Below are 27,189 nucleotides of genomic sequence, written 5' to 3'. Positions count from 1 at the left end.
CGCCCCGGGGCTGTCGCCGGGCCATGGCCGCGGCGGGGACAGAGCTGCCCGGCGGCAACGCCAGCGCCAACCAGAGCGCCGCCGAGCCCACGGTGTCGCGGGACGTGTGGATGGTGGGCATGGGCATCCTGATGTCGGTGATCGTGCTGGCCATCGTCTTCGGCAACGTGCTGGTGATCACGGCCATCGCCCGCTTCCAGCGCCTGCAGACCGTCACCAACTACTTCATCACCTCGCTGGCCTGTGCCGACCTGGTCATGGGGCTGGCCGTGGTGCCCTTCGGCGCCTGCCACATCATCATGGAGATGTGGAAGTTCGGGAACTTCTGGTGCGAGTTCTGGACCTCTTTGGACGTGCTGTGTGTCACGGCCAGCATCGAGACCCTGTGCGTCATCGCCGTGGACCGGTACTTCGCCATCACCTCCCCGTTCAAGTACCAGAGCCTGCTGACCAAGGGCAAGGCGCGCGTGGTGGTCCTGGTGGTGTGGGTGGTGTCGGGCCTGACCTCCTTCCTGCCCATCCAGATGCACTGGTACCGGGCAGAGCACGAGGACGCCGTCCGCTGCTACGAGAACGAGATGTGCTGTGACTTCTTCACCAACCAAGCCTACGCCATCGCCTCCTCCATCATCTCCTTCTACGTGCCCCTCGTCGTCATGGTCTTCGTGTACGCCAGGGTGTTCCAGGTGGCCAAGAAGCAGCTGCAGAAGATAGACAGGAGCGAGGGGAGGTTTCACACCCAGAACAAGGAGCAGGAGCAGAAAGGGGGAGCCGGGCACCGCCGCTCCTCCAAGTTCTTCTTGAAGGAGCACAAGGCCCTCAAAACCCTGGGCATCATCATGGGCACCTTCACGCTGTGCTGGCTGCCCTTCTTCATCGTCAACATCGTGCACGTCATCCAGGACAACATCATTCCCAAGTACGTGTACATCCTCTTGAACTGGCTGGGCTACGTCAACTCTGCCTTCAACCCCCTGATCTACTGCCGGAGCCCCGACTTCAGGTACGCCTTCCAGGAGCTGCTGTGCCTGCGCAGGTCCGCCCTCAAGATGTACGCCAACGGCTACTCCAACAGCAACGGCAGGAGCGACTACAACGAGGAGGACAACGGCTACCCCCTGGCCGCGGACAGAACCTGCCACCTGCTCTGCGAGGAGGGCTCCTTCCCTCGCCCCGAGGACTTTTTGCACGGCAAAGGTACTGCGCCCGGCGGGGAGGGTGCTGGGGGCTCCGGCGCGCCGCGAGGGGGTTGCACGGAGGAGCTTTTCCGAGGAAAATCAACCTCCTTTAGTTGCCATTCCTTTTTAGAGAGCGCCTAAAAACATAACAGCTGCAGGAACAAGCCCCAAAGCCGAGCTCCGCGCAGCGGGGCTGGCCCCTGGCAGGGCGGAGGGGGTGCTCGCAGCTCCCCCCCCGGTTTGGGGCGCCGCCCGGGGGTCCCTCAGCGGGCTGGGGGGGAGCGAGGCTGTGCGGAATGCTCGTCCCCGGAGGGATTTTTCCGGCCGCGGCCGGGACTGAACCGGCCTGGGACCGAACTACCTCATGACCTTGCTGCGAGCTGGAGCGGGGCCGGACCCCCCCTGCACCGGCGGCGCTGCTGCCGGTGTCCTTCTCACAGCGCCGCCGGTGCCTGCGGGAGCGGGGCAGGGGTTGTCCGCCTCGGGGCGTTCAGGGGAGATCGCAAAAGCCCTGGGTTTGATCTGCGACCAAGCGGCGGGGAGGGGATGCGGGGAGCGGGGCTCGGGGCTGCCGGCGCCGGGACGGTTCCATCACCGCCCAGAAAAAACTGCGAATGCTCGGCGGGGCTTGGTTTTTGCCGAGCGCTACAGGACTTTCTGTAGAAATAAATAATAAAAAATAACAACGACAACAATAATAATTAATAATAGAAACAAGCCGAGCGTTTGCCTAGAATGTCAGCCCGTGACTGCGGGGCTCGGGAATGTGGCGCTGGGAAGTCGGGTGACACGGGGCTGCGATCTGCGTCCCACCAAAAGCTTGTAAAGCGCCCGGTTTGTTCGAGTCCCGGGCTCAGATGACAGCGAGCCCGGGGTGCTGGCAGAGGAGGAGGCTCTGGATTTTCCTGGCACCTCGGAAGCGCCGCTCGCCCCGCGGGACGGCTGCAGGTCACCCCCCTGTTTGTACCCCGTGTGCCAGGCTCTGCCAGGTGTCCCCGGGCAGGGTGGGCTGCGGGACGGGACAGGACAGGACAGGACAGGACGGGACAGGACAGGACAGGACAGTCCCTGGCTGGAGGGAGCAGCGATTTGGGCTGGGGGCTCAGCCCGGTGTGACCCGCTGGACCCGCGGCCGGGAGGGTGTGCGAGTGCCGGGTTCTTTTCAGGAATAGTCGGGAAAGGTGCAGGAAAAGCTGCTCCCGGGACGTCCCGGCGCTCCAAGGGCCGTGGTATCCCCCCGGGGACGCTCGGGGGATGCTCGGGCGTGCGGAGCCCCCGCATTTCCACTCGCTCGCCCCGCACCACGGGGGTGTCGGTGGCGTTGTCGGGTGGCTCCGCGGTCACTTTGGGGGTGCTGGGCAGACCCGGGTGGGTGGCGAGGGACCAGCCCGGGGCTGAGCCCCGGTGCAGGAGGAGGCAGAGGGGCTGTGGGGCTGGAGAAGCCGGAGCTGGGATGGGGCTGGAGCGGGTTTCTGGTCACCGACACCCCCTGGCAGTCCCCGGGTGGCCTCGGCTGCTCTCAGGACTCGCCCCGAGCGCCAGGGCTGGAGAGGAACCCCCCTGATGGGCAGCGAGCACGAAGGGTGTCATTGCTGCCACCCCCCAGGTGAAACCCTGGGCTCTGGGAGCTCCTCCTGCTCCTTTTTTTTACTTTCCCAAAGCGGTCCTGATCCTGTTTGAGGAGGAGGAGCAGCTCTGAGAGCGCTCTCTCCTGTAACCCCGTGTCTGACCCGGCTCCTCTGCCCCTTTGGGGCTCAGCCCTGCAGCGGAAACGCGGCCGGGAGCGTTCCCTCACCCCGCTCCGTGCCCTCCCCCGCTGCCCCGGGAGGGGAAGGGTGCTGTGACACGGTGACACGGTGACACTCTGTGGCGTGAGGGGCCGTAGGGCAGCCCCTGAGATAAACATTAACAGGCTGCGGGGCAGCGCGGGGGGAGCGGGGCGGCAGGGCTGGAGAGGTTTGCTCCGGCTGCACCGGCACCCAGGGGTGAGGGGAGCGCGGGGGGGCCGGTGGGGGTCACACTGGGTGCAGGGACACTCGGTGTAGGGACACACTGGGTGTAGAAAACACTCGGCGCAGGTACACACTTGTAGGAACACACTCGGTGCAGGTGCACACTTGGTGTAGGAACACATTAGGTGTAGGAGCACACTCGGTGTAGGTACACACAGCGTAGGTGCACACTTAGTGTAGGAAAACAGTCAGTGTAGGAGCACACTGGGTGTAGGAGCACACTGGGTGTAGGAGCACACTTGGTTTTGGAACACATCGGTGTAGGTGCACACTCACAGGCGCACACAGTGTAGGAACACATTCAGAGCTAAACACTCATGTAGATGCACACTCGGTGTGGGTGCACACTGGGTGTAGGTGCACACTGGATGCAGGTACTACACCCAGTGCAGGTACTACACCCAGTGTGGGTACTACACCCAGTATAGGTACTACACCTTGTGTAGGTGCACACTCGGTGTAGATACTCACTCAGTGCAGATACTACACCCAGTGCAGGTACTACACCCAGTGTAGGTGCACACTCGGTGTAGATACTCACTCAGTGCAGGTGCACACTCAGTGTAGGTACTACACCCTGTGTAGGTGCACACTCAGTGTAGATAGTCACTCAGTGCAGATGCACACCCAGTGCAGGTACTACACCCAGTGTAGGTACTACACCCAGTGTAGGTGCTCACTCGGTGTAGATACTCACTCGGTGCAGGTACTACACCCAGTGCAGGTACTACACCCAGTGTAGGTGCACACTCGGTGTAGATACTCACTCGGTGTAGGTACTACACCCAGTGCGGGTGCTCACTCTGGGGCTGCAGATGCGATCGAGCTCAGTGCAGGCCGGGATTATCAAACAGCGCTCGGGGGAAATGAGCATTAACCTCTGGATTGCAGGGATCCATACCTCCGGTGTTTCCCATCCCCTGCCTGTCACTCCCGTTCTGCGATGCCCAGGGCACGGCGGGTTTGAGGGCACCGAGGGACGAGGGGACCCGCAGAGATGGGGCTCAGGCCAGCCCCCAGATTCTCACCAGTCTGAGGCAGGAGCCTCTGGCACAGAGAATTCCCAACGTCCACATGGCTGTTGTGGTTTGCGTTTTCACCAGGATTAATTATTTGCATTTTGGTAGCGCTCGCGGAGCAGGATTTGTTGTCCAAATAATTGTTCTCTTTTTTTTTTCGGCTTCCTCTTCTTACTTCAAATATTGCGGCTGCGGGTAGCCAAGGCTGGGAGATGAGCGAGTGATTATTTGCAGAAGCGCTCCAGCATCCAGAGCACGTGGCTGTGGAATGGACAGGGAATTCTGGGGTTGTTTGCACTGGACAAATGACCTCGGTACTACAAAGCTCAGCTGCACCATCAGGAAACCTCAGGCTTGCAGTGGAGTCTGGGTGTTGAAGAACTGATTTATGTCCTCTAAGGCAATGTTAGTAAAGCTGGAGAAATATAAACTGTGCAGTTCTGGGGGCAGCTGGAATCAAAAGAGAGAAATATTGGCAGAAAAAAATATTATGGCACCACCAAAGCCAGACTTTTCCATGTTTGGAAAGAAAAAGCTTTGTCCTATTAACGTATTTCATATTAAAAAGTTTTACAGACACATTAAAAAACGGAGCATTGAAGTCAGGAGCCGCTGTTGAAATTGGTTTTTTAGGATTTTCCGCTGGCAGGGTTGGCTCAGGTTAAACACATCTGACAAAACACACGGTGGTGACTTCATTCAAGGGAAACCAGTGACAAATACAAAATTCTCCCTGCAAACAGAGCAGGCTAAATGCTGTGCTGCTGCCTCGTACCTCGTGCCAGTGCCACGCAGGTGGGGACACAGAGGGGACACCGACCCCCAGGCGTTGGGCTGCAGCCAGCTGGAGCTTGGCCCTGCATCCTCTGCTTTCATCCACCTTGGCCAAACACATTGGCTTTGTTTCTAAAGTCTCGGCGGAGCGGACGTCACGAACACGGCTCGGGTGTTGTTACAGAACGCTGCCCTCGCTGTGCCTGGGACTGGGGCAGCGGTGGTTTCCACATCAGGGCTGCCTTTGCTTCATCCCCCGGCACAGAAAGCTGCTGTTATCCCAGTCCTTTGCCTCTTGGGAGCATTCCTGGGCAGCTCTGGCTGTCTGGGCAGCCAGGGCTGGAAATGCCGCTTGCTGCGGCGCTGGGGAGATGTGGAAGTGAACAGAGAGAAAAGGGTCTGGGCGCAGATCCCCAGCTGGAATGTGAACTCGGGCAAGTTTTTAGGACTGGCTGTTCCCAAAGCGCCTCACATCCCAAAAGGTTTGGCAGTTCCTGCAGTCCGGCACTGCCCTCAGGCGCACCTTGCGCTGTCCTGGCGTGTCAGGGCCGCGCTGCCCCAGCCTTACCCCACCCCGGGGCTCACAGCAGAGAGGGAGGGCAGAGATTTCAGCTCCTGAACGCCCCCAAAATGTTTGAAAATGGGCCAGGGATCAGGAGCGAGGAAAGGAGATCCCGCGGAGGGACGTGTGAGCAGCGCAGGGCTCTGCCCCCTCACAGCTGCTGCGCTTTGCAGAGCTGATCTCAGGGGTTATTTACTACAAGGGCCGTGTTTGTGCCACTGCCAGGCAGCCTCCACTTCACCTCCCAGCACCTCTTGCCCTTCTGGTGTAGAATCACAGACCCTTTTAGGCTGGAAAGGGCCTCGAAGGCGAGTCCAACGCTAAGCCAGCATTCCCATTGATCCACATCCCTCTCAGAGCTGTCCTACCCTCCAGCAGGTCAGCATTCCCCTCCAGTTTAGTGTCAGCCATGAACTTGATGAGGATGTACTCAATTCCCTCAGCCAGATCATTGATAAAGATATTAAATGAGAACTTGACCCCAAAACTGAGCCCTTGGGGACATCACTGGTGACCAGCCACCAGCTGGATTTATTCCATTCCCCACTCTCTGGGCTTTGAACCCTGTCAGGTTTATCCCAGTGAAGAATGGACCCATCCAAGTGAAAGGAATTCAGTTTCTCCCGGAGAATGTTGTGGGAAAACGGTGTCAAAGCTTAATTAAAGTCCAGGTGGGCATCACCCACAGCCTTTTCCTCATCCAGGAATGGTCCTCCTGTCACGGGAGATCAGGGCCCTGTTTTCCAGCTCAGGGGGTACAACATGAGGCCAGGAAGGCTTCGAGTACCTCAGCCTCTCCTTCACCCTTTGTGTTTCCCCAGTAAAGGATGGGGATTCTCCTTAGCCATCCCTCTCTTGCTGATGTATTTCTAGGAGCATCTTTAATTGTCTTTTTTTAACTGCCAGATTTAATTCTAGTCGGGCTTTGGTCCCTCTGACTTTTCTCCCTGCATCTCCCTGCGTCCTTCTTGTCCCAACTTTCCTGCCCGTGTTCCAAAGGTCTTAGACTCTCCGTTTTTCCCTGAATTCCAGACAAAACTCTGTCCTGCCAGCCTTGTTTCCTCCCCTGCTGTCTCGCCCAGCACACGGGCACGGGCTGCTCCTGCACTCCTCCTCCCTCTGCCAGCCCTCTGCCTCCCGGTGTTTGTTTTCCCTGGGTGATGGACGCGTTTCCCAAGGAGCTGGGTTCAGGAGCACGTTCGTTCCCCCGGCAGGAGCGAGGACGGGCGGCCCTGCCTGTTCCCTCTCTGCTCTCTCTCAGTGCCACCCCAGGGCGGAGGTTTGGTGCCCGCCGGTGTCCCCGGGCTGTGGGTGAGGAGCTCGGGGCAGGTGCTGCTGCTCTCGTCACGCAGTTCCCCCCGTGCTCCCCTCCCCAGCTGCCTGCGCAGGGGTCCCAGCCCCTCGGCTGACCCCGCTTTTTGGAAACTCCCCGGCTGCGCAGTGGGGACAGGAGCCGGAGCGGTTCTCTGCGGGTTCAGGGGAGCTCAGGCTGCTGTGGAAAGCTGCCCCGGGCTGGCTGCTCCCAGCAGTGCCGCTGCAGGCTCCCCGGGACCGGTGTTTTGCAGGATGAGGGCTTCTCTCACGGCTGTTTTCACGCTTTGCTCGCGTTCTCTGCTCCGCGGCCACCTTGGCACCTCGTCCCTGTGCAAGAACCTCTTCCAGTGCAAAACCCTGGCTCTCCCTCAGGCTGCAGCCCAGCAGCCCCAGCATTTCTCCCCCTTGTTACACTCTCACTGGAGCTCTTCTGAAAGCAAACACCGGCGCTGATCTCTCTTGCCGGGAGCAGAGAGAGCAATTTGCAAGGAGCACACAGCCCGGGCTGTGAGGATGCTGCCACGGCTGCACCCTCTCATCAACACATTTCCGTGGGGCACCAGCCGCCCCCACAGCAACCCGGAGGTGCTTTTTGTCATGTTCCAGAGCGGGGCAGGAATATTCCGCCAGCGCTGGCTCCTGGGAGATGCTGTTCCTGCAGCAGACCCTGTGGAACAGCCTCTCCCTGCCGTACCCTGGCACAAACAAAGCCCAGCCGGCTCCCTTGGGGTTTTGGGGACTCAGCCTGGCTCTAGACAGAGCTGGGGACTGGAGTTTCCACAGCTTGGAAGGGAATTCTCTCCCCTGGAGTGTTGTAAGAGCAGGACACAGCCCCTGGAGTTTCCACAGCTTGGAAGGAAATCCTCTCCCCTGGAGTGTTGTAAGAGCAGGACACAGCCCCCGTCCCCCTGGACCTGGCAGTTGGAATTGCTGTGTGCAAAGGTGCTGAATCAAGCACAGCATTTAAGGGAGGCGCTGAGATTGCTTTTAAACTTTCTCCATCATGGGAAAAAAAAAGTGGATTTGCTGCTTCTCCATGCACACAGTTTCAGTTTTCCCGTTTTTTTCCTGTGGCGGAAGCATCCAGCTGAATTTCTGTGCAATATTGCCAGTGCCAGGGAGAGTGGATTGGGAAATATTCCCTTGTTTCCTGTCCTGGGTGAGGTCAGTTTTGCGCCAGTGCCTATTTAGATATGTGTGTGTGTGTATCCATTATCCATACCCAGCAGTATCCAGTAGAGCTGTGCGTAAACAAGGAAACGTGAAGGGTTTGCTGTGCCAGATAAGCGCAGAGATGAAGATCTGTATGTTCAAAACTCGGAGTATTTACTGCGGGTCCTACTGACTGACGTGTTTAAATAAAAAGAGAACTTGTGGTATTTGTGCTGTCGCCGAGTGTCCTTGCTTAAAGCCATTTCTCCCACATTCCCCAACGTTTTCCCGGTGAATCCTCCAGGGCTCATTAAAGAAAACCAACACCTCGAGCAGCGGGGAGGAAGCAGAGTGTGGACAAAAATTTCCTTTATTTACCCAGTGCTTTGAGCCCTGGCAGCGGGTTGTGGGCGCTCAGCACTCTCTGCTTGTCCCCTCTCCCACCAGGAGCTGCAGTCAGGGGTTTCAAACCCCACCTGCTCCTCTGATTGCGCTGCAGCAGAGCATGGTTCCTGCGCTCCCATGGCTGGGAGGGTTCCGTCAGTGCCAGCATCCCCTGGGGCCGGGAGGGAGCTGCAGCTTCCCCAGCTGTGGTTTTTCTGCAGTTTGGGCTGGGAGCAGGTGACGAGGTGAACCCTGTCCTGCAGGAACGGGGCGGCAGCAGCGCAGCGCGGTGTTGGCAATCCTAGGAATTTGGGATTTGGGGTTTTGGTGTATGGTGGTACTTGAGAGTCAGGATGGAGGATTTGGGGTGTTGTCTGAGTCCTTCTTCACCTTCTTCTTCCTTCTTCTTTGTGGGTTTGGGTGGTTTTCTGTAATGGGGTGAAAAAAGACTTGCATTGCAGGTCTTGGATGGTCATTATTGGGTCAGAAACATAAATAATAGAGGTGTCACCTCATTATTGGGGGATTATCACTTAAATAACCCTGGAAAGAGTTGGAGGCACTTCATTTTACCTTCGTTTTCTAGGAGCTCACTGTGCCTGTAAATACTGCAAATAGTTAAGAGATAATGAACATTGAGTCCCAGCTCAAAGCTCGGCGTTTCCCCGGTACCTGAGGTTCATCCTGACCTCGGCAGAGAAGGAAAGGAGCCAGAACCTTTGCGGTGTGGGACACTCCTGTCTGCCCCGGGTTGCTTCATCCCGGAAAAGCTCCTGGAGGCGTTTCTTGGGAGAGGTCCCCAACCCTCTGCCTGCCCCCTGCTCCCCGGTGTCCTGATGTCCCTCTCGCCTCAGGCGGGGCGAGGAAAGAACACGGGTGGTGCAAAGCAGGGCGCCAGCCCAGCGTGTTGCAAGCACGAGGATTTCGTGTCCTTCGTGCCACTTGATCCCACGATGAAGCCCTGGCAGCAGAGGACACCGTGCCCGGCACATTTTGAGGCTTCTCCTTTCCGGAAACAACAGCAGGGAATTGCTGGACGGGGAGAGATGGCACCAGGCACTTCTGAAGCACTTCAGATGCCCGGATTACAATAATTTGTGCTTTCAGGGGATAGAGAGCCCCAGCCATCGCTGACTGCAGGAAGAAAAGGTCAGTCAGACCTCCGGCATCCGTGGGGGAGCAGCAGCTGCCACCCAGCTGCCCCTATTCCTGTTAAAACAGCACATTCCTGATGGGGAATATTCACCTGGAAAGATGTGAAGAGGTGCTCAGAGCCCGTCCTGATCTCCCCTGAGGATCCCAGCAGCCCCTCCTGGCTCTGACCCTCCGGGAATTCCAAAGGAAAATCCTTAGGGAGCCGCAGTGGCACTGGCAGAGCCTGAGGGCTCGCGGACACAGTGCCACGGATCTCCAGCCCTAAAAACTGTCCCTCAGTGGCTCAGGGAGGTTCAGGCTCTGCAGCCTCAGCCCAGAGAAAGGCATAAACAGCAAATGGCCTCTGGAGAGGCCCTGCCAAGTCCTTTTTCCCTCATGTAAATATTTTTTCCTCTTAAGTGTATGCAAGTGTGAAAAAATTCGCCTTAATAATTTTTTTTTTTTTTTTTTTTTTTTTTTTCCTGCCTCTCTGGCTGAAGGAAATGCTTGTTCATCCCTGGGTGGGAACGGCTTCATCTTGATATTTTGCAGCTGAAGCAAGAGCCACGCTGCTGGAAGTATTTCTCATCACCCCCAAAGCCACACTGGGGTCAGATTAAATGGTGCCTGTCAGGTCACGACCTCCTTGGTGGCTCTGGGGTGCAGGTCCCGTGGGACAGCAAATTGTGGGGTAGCCTTGAAGAAGACTTCAAAAGCAGCACAAAATATCCCTGGGATTCCAGGACTCCAGAGCCTGGAAGTCCCACCCTGTTGTATTGGGCACGTGAGTGGAAATGTGTGGCTTTCTTTTCTGAGAAAAAAAATGGAGACCTAAAATAAGTTTCTCGCTGTCTGGCCCTGAAATCAAATGTCTCGGGGGGAGCTGTGTGTGTTTTCCGATAGCTGGCAGTGAGAGGAAGTGTGTCTGCAGGCAGCAGAGCTGGTGGCAGCCCCAAAATATCAGGAGGGGTGGGGGAAATGGGTGAGTTCACTGGGGGATCTCTGCTCAGAGCTTTCCCCGCTCTCCATTCCCCAAAGCTGCTTGGGGCAGGCTGGGATCAGGCTGTCTCCCCTCTGTTCCAGCCTCTGCCAGCTGAGCTCTGTCTCGTGAGAATCCGAAGCTGCTGCTGCTGGTGGTTTTTGAGAGGAAAAGTGTCAGCGCCGCGGCCAGCCTTGCGTGAGAGGACGATGCTGAGATAAACCTGTATCAGCCTGGCCCGGTGGTGAGGCCTCAGCAGAACCCAAATCCTGCTCTGAGGCTCTGCCTTGACGCGAGAGAGGCCCGTGACCTCCTTTGCGGAGCCAAACCGGGGGTTCAGAGATGCACCAGGCGCTTCACAGATTAAAAAAAAAAAATCCCTGTGGCACAGCAGCGAGGCAAAGGGGAGCTGCAGAGGGCAGGGAAAGGGAAAGCACAGCCACAGGGAGAAGGTCTCTCTGTGAGTCACAAGAAGGCCGTTCCCCAGTGGCAGGGTTTGCACAGCTCATTCAGACCTGGCTCTGTCCCTCCGCACAGAAAGCCCCTTCTTAAAAGGGGATCCTCGGCGTTCCTATTTATAGCAGGGAAACGCTCCTGGAGAGCCACCGGCCCTGGATGAACATCCCTGGGAGCAGGGGATGCACGGACAGGCTGTTCCCCTGCGGCCACAGCCCCTCCTGGTGACATTTGCCAGGCTGGAGGGGACAGAGGCATCTGCCCGGTGCCGCAGGTGGTGACACAGGAGGTGACACAGGAGGTGACACAGCCCGGCAGGGCCAGGAGGAGGCAGGGACAGGGACAGGGACAGGGACAGGGACAGGGACAGGGACAGGCTGCTCCAGCCCCTTCCATGGTGGTGGGACGGAGGGGAGCGTGCTGTTCCCAAAAGGAAAGGTCACTGTGCAGGGCTGGGGGTGAGGAGCCTCCAGGGCAGGGCCAGCAGGGCTGGGATGGTGATTTCAGGACAGGACTTGGGGGTGTTGGCCAGGAGAGACAGAAACTGTGGCCAGGAGAGACAGAATTAATTGAGGATTTGGGGAAAAGGATTGTTGGTTTGAAGGGAAGCGCGGGGCTCTGCAGCAGGGCAGGATGGACAATTCCTGCCAGCCTGGAATGACCCCTGGAGCCCGGAGGGACCCAGGATGGGGTGCTGGCATTGCAGCTGCTCAGCTTTGGGCTCAGGCTGGGCTGGCTCCAACCCTCTGGTCTCCAAAGCTGTGCCAAAGGCTGCAGAGTGGGATTTCAATTTGCCACTCTTACACGGCCCAGCCCTGGGAATTTTCCTTTCTGTATGATTTACAAATCAGTGAACTCAGAGTGGATTCAGGGATGGTTTCTCTCACTGCCCAGGAATTCCCTTTAGCACTCCAAACTTGGGAGGGGAGGGATAACTCTTTTAGGACAGGTTTGGACAATTGCAGATGTCTAAGGAGGCTCCCATCAGCTCTGCCATGAAAAATCATAAACCCAGCACAGACTGGTGATGGAAAGAGTAGGAATCTGTGGAGAGCTGTTAAATGGAAAGATGGAGGTGCCAAATAAAAGAGGCAAAGTAAAATACAGCCCAAGGAGAGCGTAAAAAGATGGAGAAGCAGTTAAAGATGAGAAATCAGCCCTAGGAGGGCAAATGACTCCAGCACCAGCAGGAAACTCTAGAGGCTGGTCCCCTGGAAAGGGAGGGAGAAGGAGGGGATGGACTGTGGGAGAGGAAGCAGGGCTGGGAAATGCCCTGAGAGCGGGATCTGTGTGCAGAGCAGGATCTGTGTGTCAGTGCAGGATCTGTGTGTCAGAGCAGGATCTGTGTGTCACTGCAGGATCTGTGTGTCAGAGCAGGATCTGTGTGTCAGTGCAGGATCTGTGTGTCAGAGCAGGATCTGTGTGTCACTGCAGGATCTGTGTGTCACTGCAGGATCTGTGTGCAGAGCAGGATCTGTGTGTCACTGCAGGATCTGTGTGTCAGAGCACGATCTGTGTGTCACTGCAGGATCTGTGTGTCACTGCAGGATCTGTGTGTCACTGCAGGATCTGTGTGCAGTACAGGATCTGTGTGCACTGCAGGATCTGTGTGTCACTGCAGGATCTGTGTGTGCAGTGCAGGATCTGTGTGTCAGAGCAGGATCTGTGTGCAGTGCAGGATCTGTGTGTCAGAGCAGGATCTGTGTGCACTGCAGGATCTGTGTGAAGTGCAGGATCTGTGTGTCAGTGCAGGATCTGTGTGTCAGAGCAGGATCTGTGTCAGTGCAGGATCAGTGTGTGCAGTGCAGGATCTGTGTGCAGTGCAGGATCTGTGTGTCAGAGCAGGATCTGTGTGTCAGAGCAGGATCTGTGTGCAGTGCAGGATCTGTGTGAAGTGCAGGATCTGTTCCTGTGCAGGATCTGTGTGCAGAGCACGATCTGTGTGCAGTGCAGGATCTGTGTGTCAGAGCAGGATCTGTGTGCAGTGCAGGATCTGTGTGTCAGAGCAGGATCTGTGTCAGTGCAGGATCTGTGTGTCAGAGCAGGATCTGTGTGCAGAGCAGGATCTGTGTGTCAGTGCAGGATCTGTGTGTCAGAGCAGGATCTGTGTGCACTGCAGGATCTGTGTTTCAGTGCAGGATCTGTGTTTCTGTCCAGGACCCGTGTTTCTGCCCAGGACCCGTGTCAGTGCAGGATCTGTTCCAGTGCAGGATCCGTGTTTCTGTGCAGGACCCGTGTGTCAGTGCAGGCAGCCTGGCTGGTGCCTCTGCCCTCCCACGCCGGCCATTCCCCCGTCTGCTCCCGGGGCTTTCTGCAGACCATGGCTGCCTCTGGAATGAGCAGCAGCTTTGCTTCCTTCTCGGAGCCGCTCTGCTGCCTGCCAAGGCATGGCCGGGAGAGCGTGGAGCAGGCGTTCCTGTCATTCTGGAGCCGGGGATGCCTTTGGAGTGAGTGTGTGACAGGTACGGAGACAAACCAGGACAGCCGCGCTGTGCCCTGCCTGCCCCTGCGCGGGGATGGCCCCGGGGACCGGGAGCTGGGAACGGGGAATCGCAGAACCGCTGAGGCTGGCAAAGACCTCTCAGGGAACGGAGCTCAACCTTGGACGGCTTTGCCAGCCAGAGGAGCTGAAGGGGAAATGGGATTTTCCCAGCTGAAGGGCTGTGGGAAGGGGTTGGGTACCTGGGATGCTGCCGGGCTTCGGCATCAGCGTTGCTCCCGGGAGTTCTGCTGGCCTTAATTTGCTCTTTATTTGTCATCCTGAGGTCTTCACCATGGCAGCCAGGAGCTGTGGTTTGTTTGGAGGGGACAGGTCAGCGCTGTCACCTCTGCTGTGTGTCCACGGTGCAGCTGTCCCCGTGGTGACCGGGGCTGTGGCCCTGCTGTTTCCAGTGTTCCCAGGAACACGAGCACCGCTGTTATTGCCACTTTGCTGAGGTGGATGGTCCATGGGCAGCCCAGAGGATGAGGGGAGGGACAGTGCCCCAGGGAATTCCAGAATTCCCACAAGAGTGGTGGCAACCCACAGGAGGGGATGACCTGAGCATGTGGCCGTGTTAGGGACGTAAACCATGGCCCAGATGTGGACAGGAGCTGTGCAGCTGTGCAAGGAGCCCTTGGGGCATGGAGGTGTCTGTCCAGTGTCCGTGTCCACCCCTGAAAAGCAGCTGCCTGCGTTATGCAGTCCCTGGGCAGAGCTGGTGCAGCTCCTGCCGCACACAGGGCTTGGAGAGGCCAGAATGTTCCTGCAGGCTTTGTGTGTAATTCCCCAGGACCTCCGTCCTGCCCGGGCCTTTGGTGCGAGGGGCTCTCAGAGCGGCAGGGGGAGGAACGCAGCGTGAAGGTGTCACCCTGCTCCGTGGGGACAAACAGCAGGGCCCAGATTAGAAACCAGGCTGTGCCCCGGTGACTCACAGCCAAACCGGTGCCAGCTGCCAGGACCCTGTCCCTGCTCACCCTGCCAGGACCTGCCACTGCCACCTGCCAGGACCCTGATCCTGCTCACCCTGCCAGGACCCTGTCCCTGCTCACTCTGCCAGGACCTGCCACTGCCACCTGCCAGGACCCTGTCCCTGCTCACCCTGCCAGGACCCTGTCCCTGCTCACCCTGCCAGGACCCTGTCCCTGCCCACCCTGCCAGGACCCTGTCCCTGCTCACCCTGCCAGGACCCTGTCCCTGCTCACCCTGCCAGGACCTGCCACTGCCACCTGCCAGGACCCTGTCCCTGCTCACCCTGCCAGGACCCTGTCCCTGCCCACCCTGCCAGGACCCTGTCCCTGCTCACCCTGCCAGGACCCTGTCCCTGCTCACCCTGCCAGGACCTGCCACTGCCACCTGCCAGGACCCTGTCCCTGCTCACCCTGCCAGGACCCTGTCCCTGCTCACCCTGCCAGGACCCTGTTCCTGCTCACCCTGCCAGGACCCTGTTCCTGCTCACCCTGCCAGGACCTGCCACTGCCACCTGCCAGGACCCTGTCCCTGCTCACCCTGCCAGGACCCTGTTCCTGCTCATCCTGCCCAGCAGATGGGGAGAAGGTGCTCCCCGGTTACCACTCAACACTTTCCAGTGTGGACACATCACTTCCTAGTTACCACACATCTCTTCCCAGTTACCACAAAATACTTCCCAGTTACCACTCAACACTTCCCAGTTACCACACATCGCTTCCCAGTTACCACTCAACATTCCCAGTTACCACTCAACATTCCCAGTTACCACACATCGCTTCCCAGTTACCACACATCACTCTCCGGTTACCCCAAAACACTTCCCAGTTACCCCAAAACACTTCCCAGTATCCACACATCGCCCATCCTCGTTTTCCTCAGCAGGAATCCGAGCCCCAGCCCGATGCAGATGCACCTGAGGGTGAAACCCTTCCCTTTGTTTGCCGCTTTTGACTGCCAAGAGATCTTTTGGATTGTTATAAAAACACGTTATAAAGTTGGCTTTTCGCAAATATTAAAGCAAAGGCTGTATGCCCAATGTTAAAATTACTTTTATTTCTGCTACTAACAAAAACTTAAACATGGTTGTAGTAGTGGTAGCTAATATAATTATGCATAAACTGTCTATTTAGTCAAGATAACCTCTAATAACAAAAACCTGACAATTAATATGCTAATTATCAGCATCTGCTACTTGAGAAAAAAAAAATAAAATAAAATAGACTAAAGCCTAAACTAAAAGTAATAATAAAACTGCAGTCAAAGAACACACCTGCTTTAAAAAGGCACGGATCACAGAGGAGATGAGGCTCGGAGCTGGACCTCCAAAGGATAAGACACAGTCCTTCACTCCGAGCGTGAAACCCCTGCCTGGCAGTGGTAGAGAGATATTTTATGCTGTGGGTTTTTTTTTTAGTCTTGAGTAATCCTAACCCAAAAGTGACTGCAGCCCCTGCAGGGTAGTTCCGTTGACCTTAAGAACCTGCTAAATTCTCTGATGGAGCAGGTTGTGTTTGCAGGGAGCTTTCTTCCTTCCCCCTCCCCTCGGCTGTGATTCATCCGAGGGTGCCTCGCCCCCGGTTTCTGGAGGACGCCTCATTTCCCCTGCGAGTGGAGAAGTGAGAGGTGATTGCGTCACTGCAAACGGGCCCGAGGAGTCACAGGCTGGTAAAGGCAATTTCTGTACAAATGCTAATTATGGTGATGCCTTGGGAAGGCTGAGCTGGAGCGGAGACTGGACAGAGCTGGAGAATAAAGTAGAGATTTATTGAAAATGCCTTTAGGGTACAGCTTGGGCAGGACAGGAGCCTGGGCAGGGCTGCACCCAAGGCGGAACCAAAATAGACACAAAATGGACACAAAATGGTCACAAAATGGGCACAAAATGGACATAAAATGGACAAATGGTCACGAGGTCTCACATTTTTATAAGTTTTGGTCCATTTGCATATTGGGGTTTAATTGTCCAGCTCCACCAATTCCAGTTCCAGGCTGTGAGGTCCCATCCTTCTTGTTCCTCCTCCAGCCCCCGTTGTTTGTGCTTTTGGACTGAACACTTGTCCCAGTTGTCCCTGGTGTGCAGCAGGAACAGGATTTGTTTTGTGTCCCTGCTGTGTGCAGAGAGCTGAGTGACCCTGAGTGTGAGCTCAGAGCTGCACCTGGGCAGCACAGAACCTGAAATACATGGAAGATAGAACTGAAGGCATCGATGCAAACAACCAGGACAGGTCTGAGCTGGGGCTTTGCACGAGGAAATCCCACGTAGGTGTAGCCAGGAGCTCCAGAAATTCCTTTTTGTTTCAATTAATGGGAGAAACTGCTGGATTTCTGAAGGGTTCCTCTGCTCTAGTGCAGACACAGGGATGGTTCATCCCGCTCAGAAGCTGCCTGGAAGTTTTTCAGGCCGTGTCTTTGCAGAAGGACGAGGTGTCCACTCCTTCCCTGGATGAGAGAGTCAGGGACAAGCCAGAGGGACATCACCTCCTCAGCCTGTGTCTGCTGCCCCTGCCCCGCCCCGCTTCCCTCCGCTGGAATCCTCGCCCCATCCACGGCTCCTTCAAAGGATGCTGATGGGAATAACGAGCGCTTTGTTGTTAATAACAGAGACAATTTCGAGATGAGCTGCTGAGAGATTAAAGGGCTGCCGGACTGGTTTTGGAGGTGAGAGTAATGGAGCTGAATAAATGCGCGGAGATGAATAAATCCCGCTGGCTCCTCCTCTCGTCTTCCTTACATGGAATTCGTTGAAGTCTGGCTTCCAGTAATTTATGGAAAGCTCAGTTATCATTCCCACACCCCTCTCAGTGGTTTCTGTGCACAGAAACCACTCTTATTGCACAGCACAGGTTTTTACTGGCCATTTTATGTGACCCTGAGCCCTGCTCTGTCCTCCTGCCTTTGCAGTGAGCCCTGGAATCACAGGCCAGGTGTGGAGGAGCCAGACGATGACACCCAGCTCCGTAAAAAGCTTCAGATTTCTGTGCTGCCATAACTACAAAGCTGATTTAAAATGCAATGCACCTGAAAATCTCCCATATCAGACCCTCAAGGGGCTGTAGAGGAGTTCCTTGAACGCTCCTCTCATTCCTGCACAAATCTCCGGACCACCCATTTCCAAATGAGCTGTCAGGTCACAGCTGGGCTTCTCAATCTTCCTAAACAGGAGGGAAATTACAGTAAATAATAAAACAAAAACCCTGTGTGCCCTTAGCACCCTGCCCCTGCCATTCCTGCACATCCCTGGACTTTTCCTTCTGCAGGGAGCGTCCGTCTCGTTCCCAGCCCCATCTCTGGGAGCCAGGAGGACAGGCTGGGCTCACTGCTGTGGCGCGCGGTTGGGATTTGCCCAGGTAAAAGCTGGAAAAGGCAACCCCGACCTCCAGAAGCGCCGCTGCCGGCAGGGGCACGGGGCGAGGGCTGCACCCACCGAGAGCAGCGGGTCGCCGTGACTGAAACCCTGAGGTCACCACCAAGCCCAGCTCCAGATCCTTTTATATCTCCCCGGCAGATGCCAGCCGCTTGCTGACTCCCTGCAGAAGGGGTTTTGCCCAGGGAGCGGGGCAGGGGAGCGCAGCGGGCCGAGGCGCCGCGGTGCCCGTCACCATCGCGAGGCGAGGCGGTGTTTACCCAGGTGTGATGCCCGCCCCACCCGCGGGTGCCTGGCCCTGCCTGGGCGCTGCCCGAGCTGCAGAGCCTCTGCGAGGCCGTGTTGTGTCTGCCTGAGATACCATCAGCGCCCCGCTGCCAGAACCGCAGCGTGGCGTGAACCCGACCGCGCCCGAGCCTCTTCCACGCGGGTTCAGCCCTGGGAGCGTTCAGCAGGCCTTGGCACGGCTCCTGTGCTCCACCCTCGGATGTGGGCGAGAGGGATCGGGGAAAATCGGGATTTACTCCCATGGAGCAGCAGCTACTGCTGAGTGAGCGGCGGCCCGAGGCGATTTCGGGAATGAGGTTTTTGGAGCGGCTTTGGGAGCAGTCGGTGGGGAAGTGTTGCACCAGAGGCCAGCTGGGGCTCTGTCCCTGTCCCTGCCCGGTGTGATTGTGCGTTTGTGATCTGCTTGTCACTGATTGAACGGGATGGAAGATCCCTGAGACTCCTCGGGAGCAGCATCCTCCAAAATCCAGCGATTTAACCACGAGTGCAGGGGATTGCCACTTAGGTCCTCCAAACGTGTGTTTGCTAGGGGGTCATCTGTTCAATTATTAAAAAACCCCACAGGACCCAAAGCAAACAGCATCCTTCCACTTACCCAAAATTGACCAAAAGTAAAAACCCCTCAGAAAAGCTGGGACAAGGGAAGGAGAGGGAAATGGGACAAGAGAGCTTTAAAAAGCGTGTTGCTTTGCAGCTGTTCCCATCCTGGCTGCTCTCCAGAGGTGCTTGGATGATCCTCTGCCTGGAAAAAAAAAAAGAAGTCCTTCAAACCCATCATTTGATGGGGACATTATTTCTCAGCAAAAGGAAATGAAAATCCAGGTTTGGGGTTTGGGAATGGAAGTGCACTGGTGCAGGAGCCAGGGGTCTTCCCTCAGGTGGATTGGGAGATCCTTCAGGTGGGGGTTAAGGGCACAGAGCACCTGGATCTTCAGAGAATTTTGATAGCAAGTGGAAATGTGGAGTTAATCTGGTGCCTGGCTCGTGGGGAAAGCTGGACACGTGCTCAGAACTAGCTGGGAATTTGTCTCCCACTTTGGCTTCGTGGCACTGGCTGCTGGATCAAAAGCCCGGGCTTGGCACAGCAGAGGGAAGGGATGAGATGGAATCTTTCCTTTCCTAGATAAAAGTTATCAAAACCCCAGGCTAAATCTGGGATTGGGACACTCTGGGTGTTTTTTTATGCTGCACTTCGGCTTCTTGTCAGGCTTTTTTCTCTTCCCTTGAGCTGTGCAGAAGCACCTGATGGTTCCTGTCCTGTTGCTGTGCCCTGGGATTCCTCTCACACCCTGCACTCGCAGCAGATGCTGTTTAAGTGTTCCGGGAGGAACTGTTGGCAAATGGGGGATGACAGGTTGCAGAAACAGGATAAAATAGCAGGAGTTTCCAAGGAGAGGCCGGAGAGGCAGGAAAGGAAAGGGGGGGACAGTCTGGAGATGAGCTGTGCCAGGCTTGACCGGGTTGTGAGACCCCCGTGGAGGTGCAGACTGTGAGGGGCGAGGCTGGCAGATTCTCCTGGTTCCTGGAGGGCTGGAGCAGGAAATTCTGTCTCGCTCTGCCCTCATTCCACCCTGAATCCTTGGATTGCTTGGGGAGGAGCTGCTCAGCTGCCTCTCAGAGAGCTCCATTTCCATCCAGCATCCAGCTCCCATGGAGATTTCCTCAGGGTACGGGGTTCAAATGGAGTGAAGCAAATCTAGGATTTATGGAATCACAGAATCCCAGAATGGTCTGGATTGGAAGGGACCTTAAAAATCATCCCACCCCCTGCCACGTGCAGGGACACCTTCCACCATCCCAGGCTGCTCCAAGCCCCATCCAGCCTGGCCTTGGGCACTGCCAGGGATCCAGGAGCAGTCACAGCTCCTCTGGGCACCCTGTACCAGGGCTGCCCACCCTCCCAGGGAAGGATTTCTTCCCAATATCCCATCTAAACCTGCTCTCTGTCAGTTTGAAGCCATTCCCTGTGTCCTGCCACTGCCGTTCCTGCTGATTTGCAAAACCACTTAGCGCAAAGCACTAAGACAACCCACAGGGAATTGTTTTCCTCTTTATCCTCTCCTTGACCCCTTGGGAAATGTCCCTCGGGAGCCATGCAGCGACTCTGTGTGCAGCAATCCATTCCCATTGACTGGAAAGGGAATTTTGACTTTCTGATCAGCTCTTCGCCCTGTGGAGTGGCTGTCCTCGAGCCCGGGATTAATTAGGACTAATGACCAGAAACGTCATTGTCGGGCTTCCACCTCTCCTAGGACTGTGCTGAACCAAAGGGAGGGAATATAAAGGAGAGAATTCCAGAACCAAAGGGAGGGAAAGTAAAGGAGTGAATTCCAGAACCAAAGGGAGGGAAAGTAAAGGAGTGAATTCCAGAACAAAAGGGAGGGAATGTAAAGGAGAGAATTCCAGGATCAAAGGAAGGGAATGTAAAGGAGAGAATTCCAGAACCAAAGGAAGGGAAAGTAAAGGAGAGAATTCCAGAACCAAAGGAAGGGAAAGTAAAGGAGTGAATTCCAGAACCAAAGGAAGGGAAAGTAAAGGAGTGAAAGTAAAGAAGTGGGGAGCTGTTAGCGAGGCTGTGCATCCCTGGCTGTGTGGGATGTGTCTGATTCATCCTGCTGAATCCAAGATTCCCACAGGTGCAGCAGGCACCCGTCAGGACCAGAGGCTTCCTCGGCCAACTTCTGTTTTGAGTATTAAGCTTTGCCTTGTGAACCTTGCGGAACTCAGCTCCCAGGGCAGAGGAAACGCTGGAAGGGGTCGGGCGGGCCGCGCTCCGTCCGTGTCACTGGGAGCGGCCAGCGGCGTTCCGGGACCACATCTGATTTTGTGCTTTTACGAGGCAGATGTTTGGGAGAAGGGATGCGCTGTTTATTCGAGCTGCCATCTCCCAGCCCCGCTCCCTCCGGGCGCGCTGGCGCTCCCAGCCCATAAATAAGGATTCTTGGGACCGTGCCGCCGTTGGGGCAGCCCTGCCTTCCATCAGGGCCTGGGCGAGCTGCAAGCTCCGCTCCCCCTGCGCCTCGGCTTCACAGGGGAATAAATCAGCCAGGGCTAAACCCTGTCCCGGCGGCATGAGGATAAATCCGGGACGGCCGCGCTGACGTCGGCGCCGCGATGGAAGCGCCAAGGGGAGGTTCGAGTCTTTGATTTCGGAGTGGTTTGCTCCGAAAGAGCCTGGGCTCAGCACGTCCCGGGACTGAACAGCAAGGCAAGGGCTCGCTCCGGGGCGCAGTGCTGACGGCAGAGCAGTTCCGTGGGTTTTGCTGGAATCAAGCGGATGGAAATTGAGCTGTGGCACAGTTTGGGCCTCACAGGGCTCCAGGTCGTTAATGAAGGAGAGGATAAATCCTGTGTAAAGTGATTATTCCATTGCCTGACGCCATGCCAGGAGGATGAATCCCACCTGCTGCCTTGTTTCGGGAGGATGATGATGATGATGATGATGATGATGATGATGATGATGATTGATGATGATGGAGAGCAGGGCAGCGGTGACCTCATGCCTGGGTGGGCACCAGGCAGATTCCCATGGAGGGGCTGGAGATCCCAGCTGGTCCCAGCAGGAGGAGGAACTGCCCCTGGAGCTGGTCTGGAGGGGTGGGAATGCTGCTCTTGGCTGCGCTTTTCTCCTCCAAGAGGACACAAGAAGCTGTTGAAGGCAGCAATCAGGGTGTTAATCCTTTCTCATTTGTTCCTCTAGGTTTTCCCACATTTTTTTTTAAAGGATTGGAAGTGAAAGGATGTAAAAGAGGTGCTGGCCCCTCTCTGCTGTGGCTCCAGCCTGCAGCTTGTGGGTTTAAGCAGTCTGTGGCTATTCCCTCATAAATATTAATGTTCATATTCATACTCGTAGTTATAGTTTTATAGTTATAGTTATATAGATATAGTTATAGTTATAGTTAGTTTTAGTTATAGTTATAGTTATAGTTATAGTTATAGTTATAGTTATAGTTATAGTTATATAGTTATAGTATAGATATAGTTATGTAGTTATAGTATAGATATAGATATATAGATATAGAATAGTCATTATAGTTATAGTTATAGTTATAGTTATAGTTATAGTTATAGTTATAGTTAGCTATAGTTTTAGTTTTAGTTTTAGTTTTAGTTTTAGTTTTAGTTTTAGTTTTAGTTTTAGTTATAGTTATAGTTATAGTTATAGTTATAGTTATAGTTAGTTATAGTTATGGATATGAAGTGGGTATTTCCTCTGGAAGCTGTAATGTTTCCCAAACAACTCCAAGGACCCTTTTCGAAGGAGTGCCTGGAATTCTGGTGGCTGCTTTCAGGGAGGCTGGAGACCCCGGTGGTCACCTCAGGGTCTGCCAGCCTTGCCCCATAAATACCCCTGGATCACAGGGTGATTTACACCTGGGCAGCTCGTAATTGTTCAAAAGTGACTTTTTTAATGGCTCGGAGTGGCTTGGGATGCCGGCTTGCAGCCACGGGTGGCTTCCAAGGTCCAGGAGAGGGACCTGGAGGTGCCACCAAGCAGGACATGGGGTCAGCAGCGCCTGGGACCGACTGAGCGGGACCTGGAGGTGCCCCCCTGTCCCCCTCGGCCGGGAGGGGCCCACGGAGGCGCAGTGAGAGGTAACAGAACGTTGTCCCGGTTTTCCACACCCGTTTTGTTCTCACCAAAGGACCCTGCTCACGGTGGTGGGGTTTGCCAGGAGGGAAACCGAACTGGGGTTATTGCCGTGGAGACCAGAGGCTCATCCAGTGGGGCAGCAGGAAGAGGGCTGTGGGTTTCTGTCTCCTGTCAGACTGTGTGGCTTGGATCCGGGGCACCACGCAGTCATTATTATGATAATCTTGTGGTAAGATATCCAGACACGTCGACTTCCTTTGTTCCCCTGGGAAAAACCAACCCAGGATCTCAGCCCCTGACCTGGGAGGGGTGGGGGTGATGAGCAGCACCACTGTGATGAGCAAAGCTCTCTAATTGCAACAGCAGCAATTAAACCCTGGCGGCGAGGGATGCAGAGCTGGAGGCACTGCTGAGCTCTGTGGCTCCTGAACACAGAAATGGAATTTTTTGGGGGTATCCCCTTTTCCTTCCCACTTGAGCTCCACCAGTGCCTTTGCCCTGGGAGCTCTGGGAAGGGTTCAGCTTTCCTTGGAAGCTGGAAAGCACCATCTGTAGGATTGCTGCAGGAGAGGCCTCGGGCTCCCAGCTGATGGAAAAGGGCAGAGCAGCTTCACCCCGAGTTTCCCAGATGTGTTCTGGAGGAACTCCAGTGCGCTCAGCGTTCCTCAGTGCCCAAAGTCACGGCTTCCATCGTCCTTCCTTCGTGTCTGGCGGGATTGTCCACCCCGGATAAACTGCTGCTCCTTGGTCCCGAGGGGGAATGCTGCCTGTGGAGACTGCTGGAAGTGCAGAGCTGGGATCACCCACACAGGGGTTTTCTAAAGAGCTCAGTAATCTGCAAGATTTCCGGTTTTCCCCCGGGAATTGTAGGCACAGGACGAGGGGGAATGGCGTCAAATCGAGAGGAGGTTGAGGTGGGATGCTGGGAAGAAATTCTTCCCTGTGAGGGTGGGGAGGCCCTGGCACAGGTTGGGAAGGAAGAAGGAAGAAGGAAGAGGGGAGCAAGGAAGGAAGGAAGGAAAGATAAACACACTTGGCAGGGCAGATGGAGCTCAAATAATCTTTTTAAAGAGATGCTGGCAAGGGAGTCTGGTGCAAATCGTCCCTGTCACGTTGGAACTTCATCCTTGGTTCGCACAAGAAATACAACTCCACTTTGGATACCCAGAATTCTTCTGAGAGAGGCATTGTGTTCCCAAAGAACAGATATGGGGTTTTTTTTTCCTCTCTGCAGATCCATTTTGGCTTCAAAGCTGTTTTCTTCTCCTGCGCTCGCAGATGATAATCTTGTACATGCCCTTATTAAAAAATATCACTTCCAGAAAATAAAAACACTGGCATATTCTGTACTTGTTCCTTTCTCTATCTCTGAATTAATTTCCCATTTTTTTTTCATCTGACTTGTCAGTCATTTGATATCTCCACAATCAAGGAAAGAGGTTCAATCTCTCTCCTGGCTTTGGCACCCGAGCCCCTCCTCTATCCCAACCTCTGTGCTAAATTAATGCCCTTTTCCTTTCTCCCTCTCTCTTTTTTCCCACAGAGATCCCTGGATGCCCAGGAATGGTGGAGAGCTGAACGATCCAGCCTCTGTTCCTCACCGCCCTGAGCTCATGAGGGCTCTGGAGAGATGGAGTGGGAGCACGGCCTCGCTTCCCTGAGCCGGGGGATGCTGCGGGAAGCGATTGCCTTGGCAGAGGTCCTCATCCCAACCCATCGCCCACCCTGCAGCACCTCCAGGAGAAGCTGGGGAAGGACAACCAAGGGACCAGGAGAGGCTCTGGGAGCCTCGGAGGACACCGGGGAAGGAGCTACAGGAGCTGAAGGAGGGGATGGCCAAACCAGGACAAAACCTGCTGAGGGTGGGGGTTTTTTCCCTTGGAAATCCCTTTCCAAAAGGGAGCAGCAGGCCCACGTGGGGTGTCCAGCTGGTTTGGAAGAGGCACAGCCAGGTCAGTGCCTCACAGCCAGGTCAGGAGCCCAGCTCCAGGCAGCCTGTCCACCTGCTGGGTGGGGATCCAGGTGAAACTGTCCAAGGAGTCCAGGAACCTGTCCAAGACCAAGAGAGAGGAGCACGGGAGATTCCTTCGATTTATTCTGTGCCTGTTTCTCCTTCTGGTGTCTTCTCTGTCTACCTCTTCTTCTCTAGAGAGCATGGGGGGCCCTGACTGCCACCAAGGAGCAGAAGGATTGGCACGGGGCAGGAATGTGGCCTTTGTTCCTTGCTCCAAAAAAACAATCTCCAACTGTCCCACCTGGGCCTGGGCCGTTGGAAAGGCTGGGACCTGGCAATCCTTTTCCTTGCAGGAAGTCACATTTCAGCAGGACCGGCCACCCTTGGGAGCCAGGATCTCCCACCTGAGGCTGAAACCACGGCAGGACATCCATCCCTCTCCTGCAGCTGTGGGAAGGAGCACGCTGAGCTCCTGACTTTGGATCGTGGAAAACTCATTAAGCGGAGAGGGAGATGGAGGGACTGACAGTCTCAGGCAGAGAACAGCATTAAAAACTGACTGAAAACCGTGAAAAACCTGCACCTTGGACTGGCAGGGGGTGGCCCAGCTGCGGCTCTGTGCTCACTGAGCTGCCCCCAGACCCGGGCAGGACGTGCTGGTACTGAACTGTGGAGCCCCATCTCAGACCTTCCCTCTCGGGCTTCCAGCTGCAAAACCTTTCCCTCAAGTGCAATCCTATTTATTTATTTATTGTCTCGCTGCTTGATGTGAAGCTGCTAAAGGACCCAGGCGTGTGTGAGGGCGCTGAGCAGAGGGGCAGGACACGGGGACACCTCCCAGCGCACCAGGAGAAGGCGGTGGGGGCATTGGGCTTGGTGGGCTTGAGGGTTCCTTCCAACCGAAACCACTCTGTGAGATCTGAAAAGGATCCAGAAGCGTCCAAGGACGGCTGGATGGAGCTCTGAGCAGCCTGGGACAGTGGAAGGTGTCCCTGCCCATGGCAGGGGGTGGAACTGGATGAGCTTTAAGGTCCTTCCATTCTAGGATTCTATGGACAGGGAGTGGGCACACGAGGGAGGAGGAGAAGCTGAGACCAGGACTGCTGTCCCTGGGGTGAGGATGCAATCTGGATCTCCCAGGGACTAAGAGCAAGCCGGGCAGGGCTTTGTTGGGAAGGACAGAGGCTGCAGGAGCTCGGCAGTGCCCCTCTCTCCTGATTTTCTTTCTGCAGGGCCATGTCCCTGTGAGAATTGCTCACCTGGGGGGGGCTCTCAGGTCTCCTGCAGCTCTCCCACAGCTTTCAGGACACCCTGAAATCCCTTGGCACAGCTCCCAGCTGCCCTGGGACAACCTGATTTCTCCCTTCCCTCTGAAGACCCTCGCCGAGGCTGTGTCCAAACCTGCTGAAGGGAGATACTTCCCAACAAAATCCTGCTCCTCAGACGATTCCTGGCCGGCTCCAGCCCCTCGTTCTGTACTGGAAACGCCATCCTCGGGACTGTTTGCAGGCCAGGGCCGTGCATGGGGCCGTGGCAGCTCTTCCTCCCCGGGCCCTGATGTGCACGAGCAGGCACAGGGAGAGGGAGGGACGAACTTGCTGCAGTCGTTGGCCAGCCCAAAAGCAGAGACCTGCCGATTGCTGCCCTGCAGAGCTGTGCAAACCCCCCGCCTGCGACCCTCCAGCCTTGATCCACGCATTCCCTTCACTGCTGGATCTATCTCTAAGAGCCCTGACCCCGGGATTGCTGTGCTGTCCCCCGGGAGGTGGCTCCGTGCTCCACAGCAGGAGCTGCTGGGAGTTTTCCCGCCTGCGTTTTCTCCTGGAAACTTCATTCCGTTTTCCCCCTCGTGCTGCTCCTCCAGCGCCCGCTGTTCGCGTTGTCCTGCCGCTTGAGCAGCGCTCCCCTTCCCCTTCCACCAGCCTCCCCGGCTGCTGCTGCTCCCTGTCCTTCCTTCATCCGTGAGCCTGCCAGGGATCCAGACCCGGCCCTGGAGCAGCCTCTGGCAGTGCCCAGCAGCTGCTCCCCCCTCATCTGGGGTGCAGGGAAGGGGCAAACAGAGCCAAGAAGGATCAGTGTTGGCACGGAGCACTCAGATCCCAAAATATAGGGAAGAAATCCTTCCCTGTGAGGGTGGGGAGGCCCTGGAGTGGATTTCCCAGAGAAGCCGTGGCTGCCCCATCCCTGGAAGTGTCCAAGAGCAGGCTGGATGGGGCTTGGAGCCGCCTGGGATGTTGGAAGGTGTCCCTGCCCGTGGCAGGGGTGGGAATGAAATGATCTTGAAGTCCCCCCCAACCCACTCCGTGACCCCGTGATGAGCAATCCCTCCTAAGGACAAGTGCACGGCCAAGGTCCAGCTCAGCAAAACCCAGCCTGAGCTCCAGCATTCCCTGTGGAGACGCACTGGGAACCTGTGGGGAACGGGGAACCGGGAATTCCTGCCTGGGAATGGCATCCTGGGGCCGGAGCTGCAGCTCTGCCCGGCAGGAGAGCTGCAGGGAGCGGGGAGCGGGCGTGGGGAGCTCCGTGCGCCGCGGGGAGGGACACGGCTCTGTTCTCCTCACCGAACAAACT

The 27,189-nt window shown here is 56.1% G+C and overlaps 1 protein-coding gene across 1 annotated transcript; it reads left to right on the top strand.

Moving 5' to 3' along the window:
• ADRB2 (adrenoceptor beta 2) lies at positions 1–27,189 on the top strand. The gene is made up of 2 exons (XM_040078464.2): positions 1–1,197; positions 24,205–27,189. The coding sequence occupies exons 1-2, from the start codon at positions 24–26 to the stop codon at positions 24,237–24,239; spliced, it is 1,209 nt and encodes a 402-aa protein (XP_039934398.1). The 5' UTR covers positions 1–23; the 3' UTR covers positions 24,240–27,189.

This window comes from Hirundo rustica, chromosome 14 (assembly GCF_015227805.2).
Source record: "Hirundo rustica isolate bHirRus1 chromosome 14, bHirRus1.pri.v3, whole genome shotgun sequence".
Taxonomy (NCBI): Eukaryota; Metazoa; Chordata; class Aves; order Passeriformes; family Hirundinidae; genus Hirundo; species Hirundo rustica.
This window is presented reverse-complemented; position numbering and strand designations above follow the sequence as displayed.

Coding starts and splice junctions, on each gene's coding strand:
- ADRB2 (XM_040078464.2), top strand. CDS start 24: ATGGCCGCGGCGGGGACAGAGCTGCCCGGCGGCAACGCCAGCGCCAAC. Junction 1,198..24,204: donor GGACTTTTTGCACGGCAAAG/GTACTGCGCCCG, acceptor TTTTTCCCACAG/AGATCCCTGGATGCCCAGGA.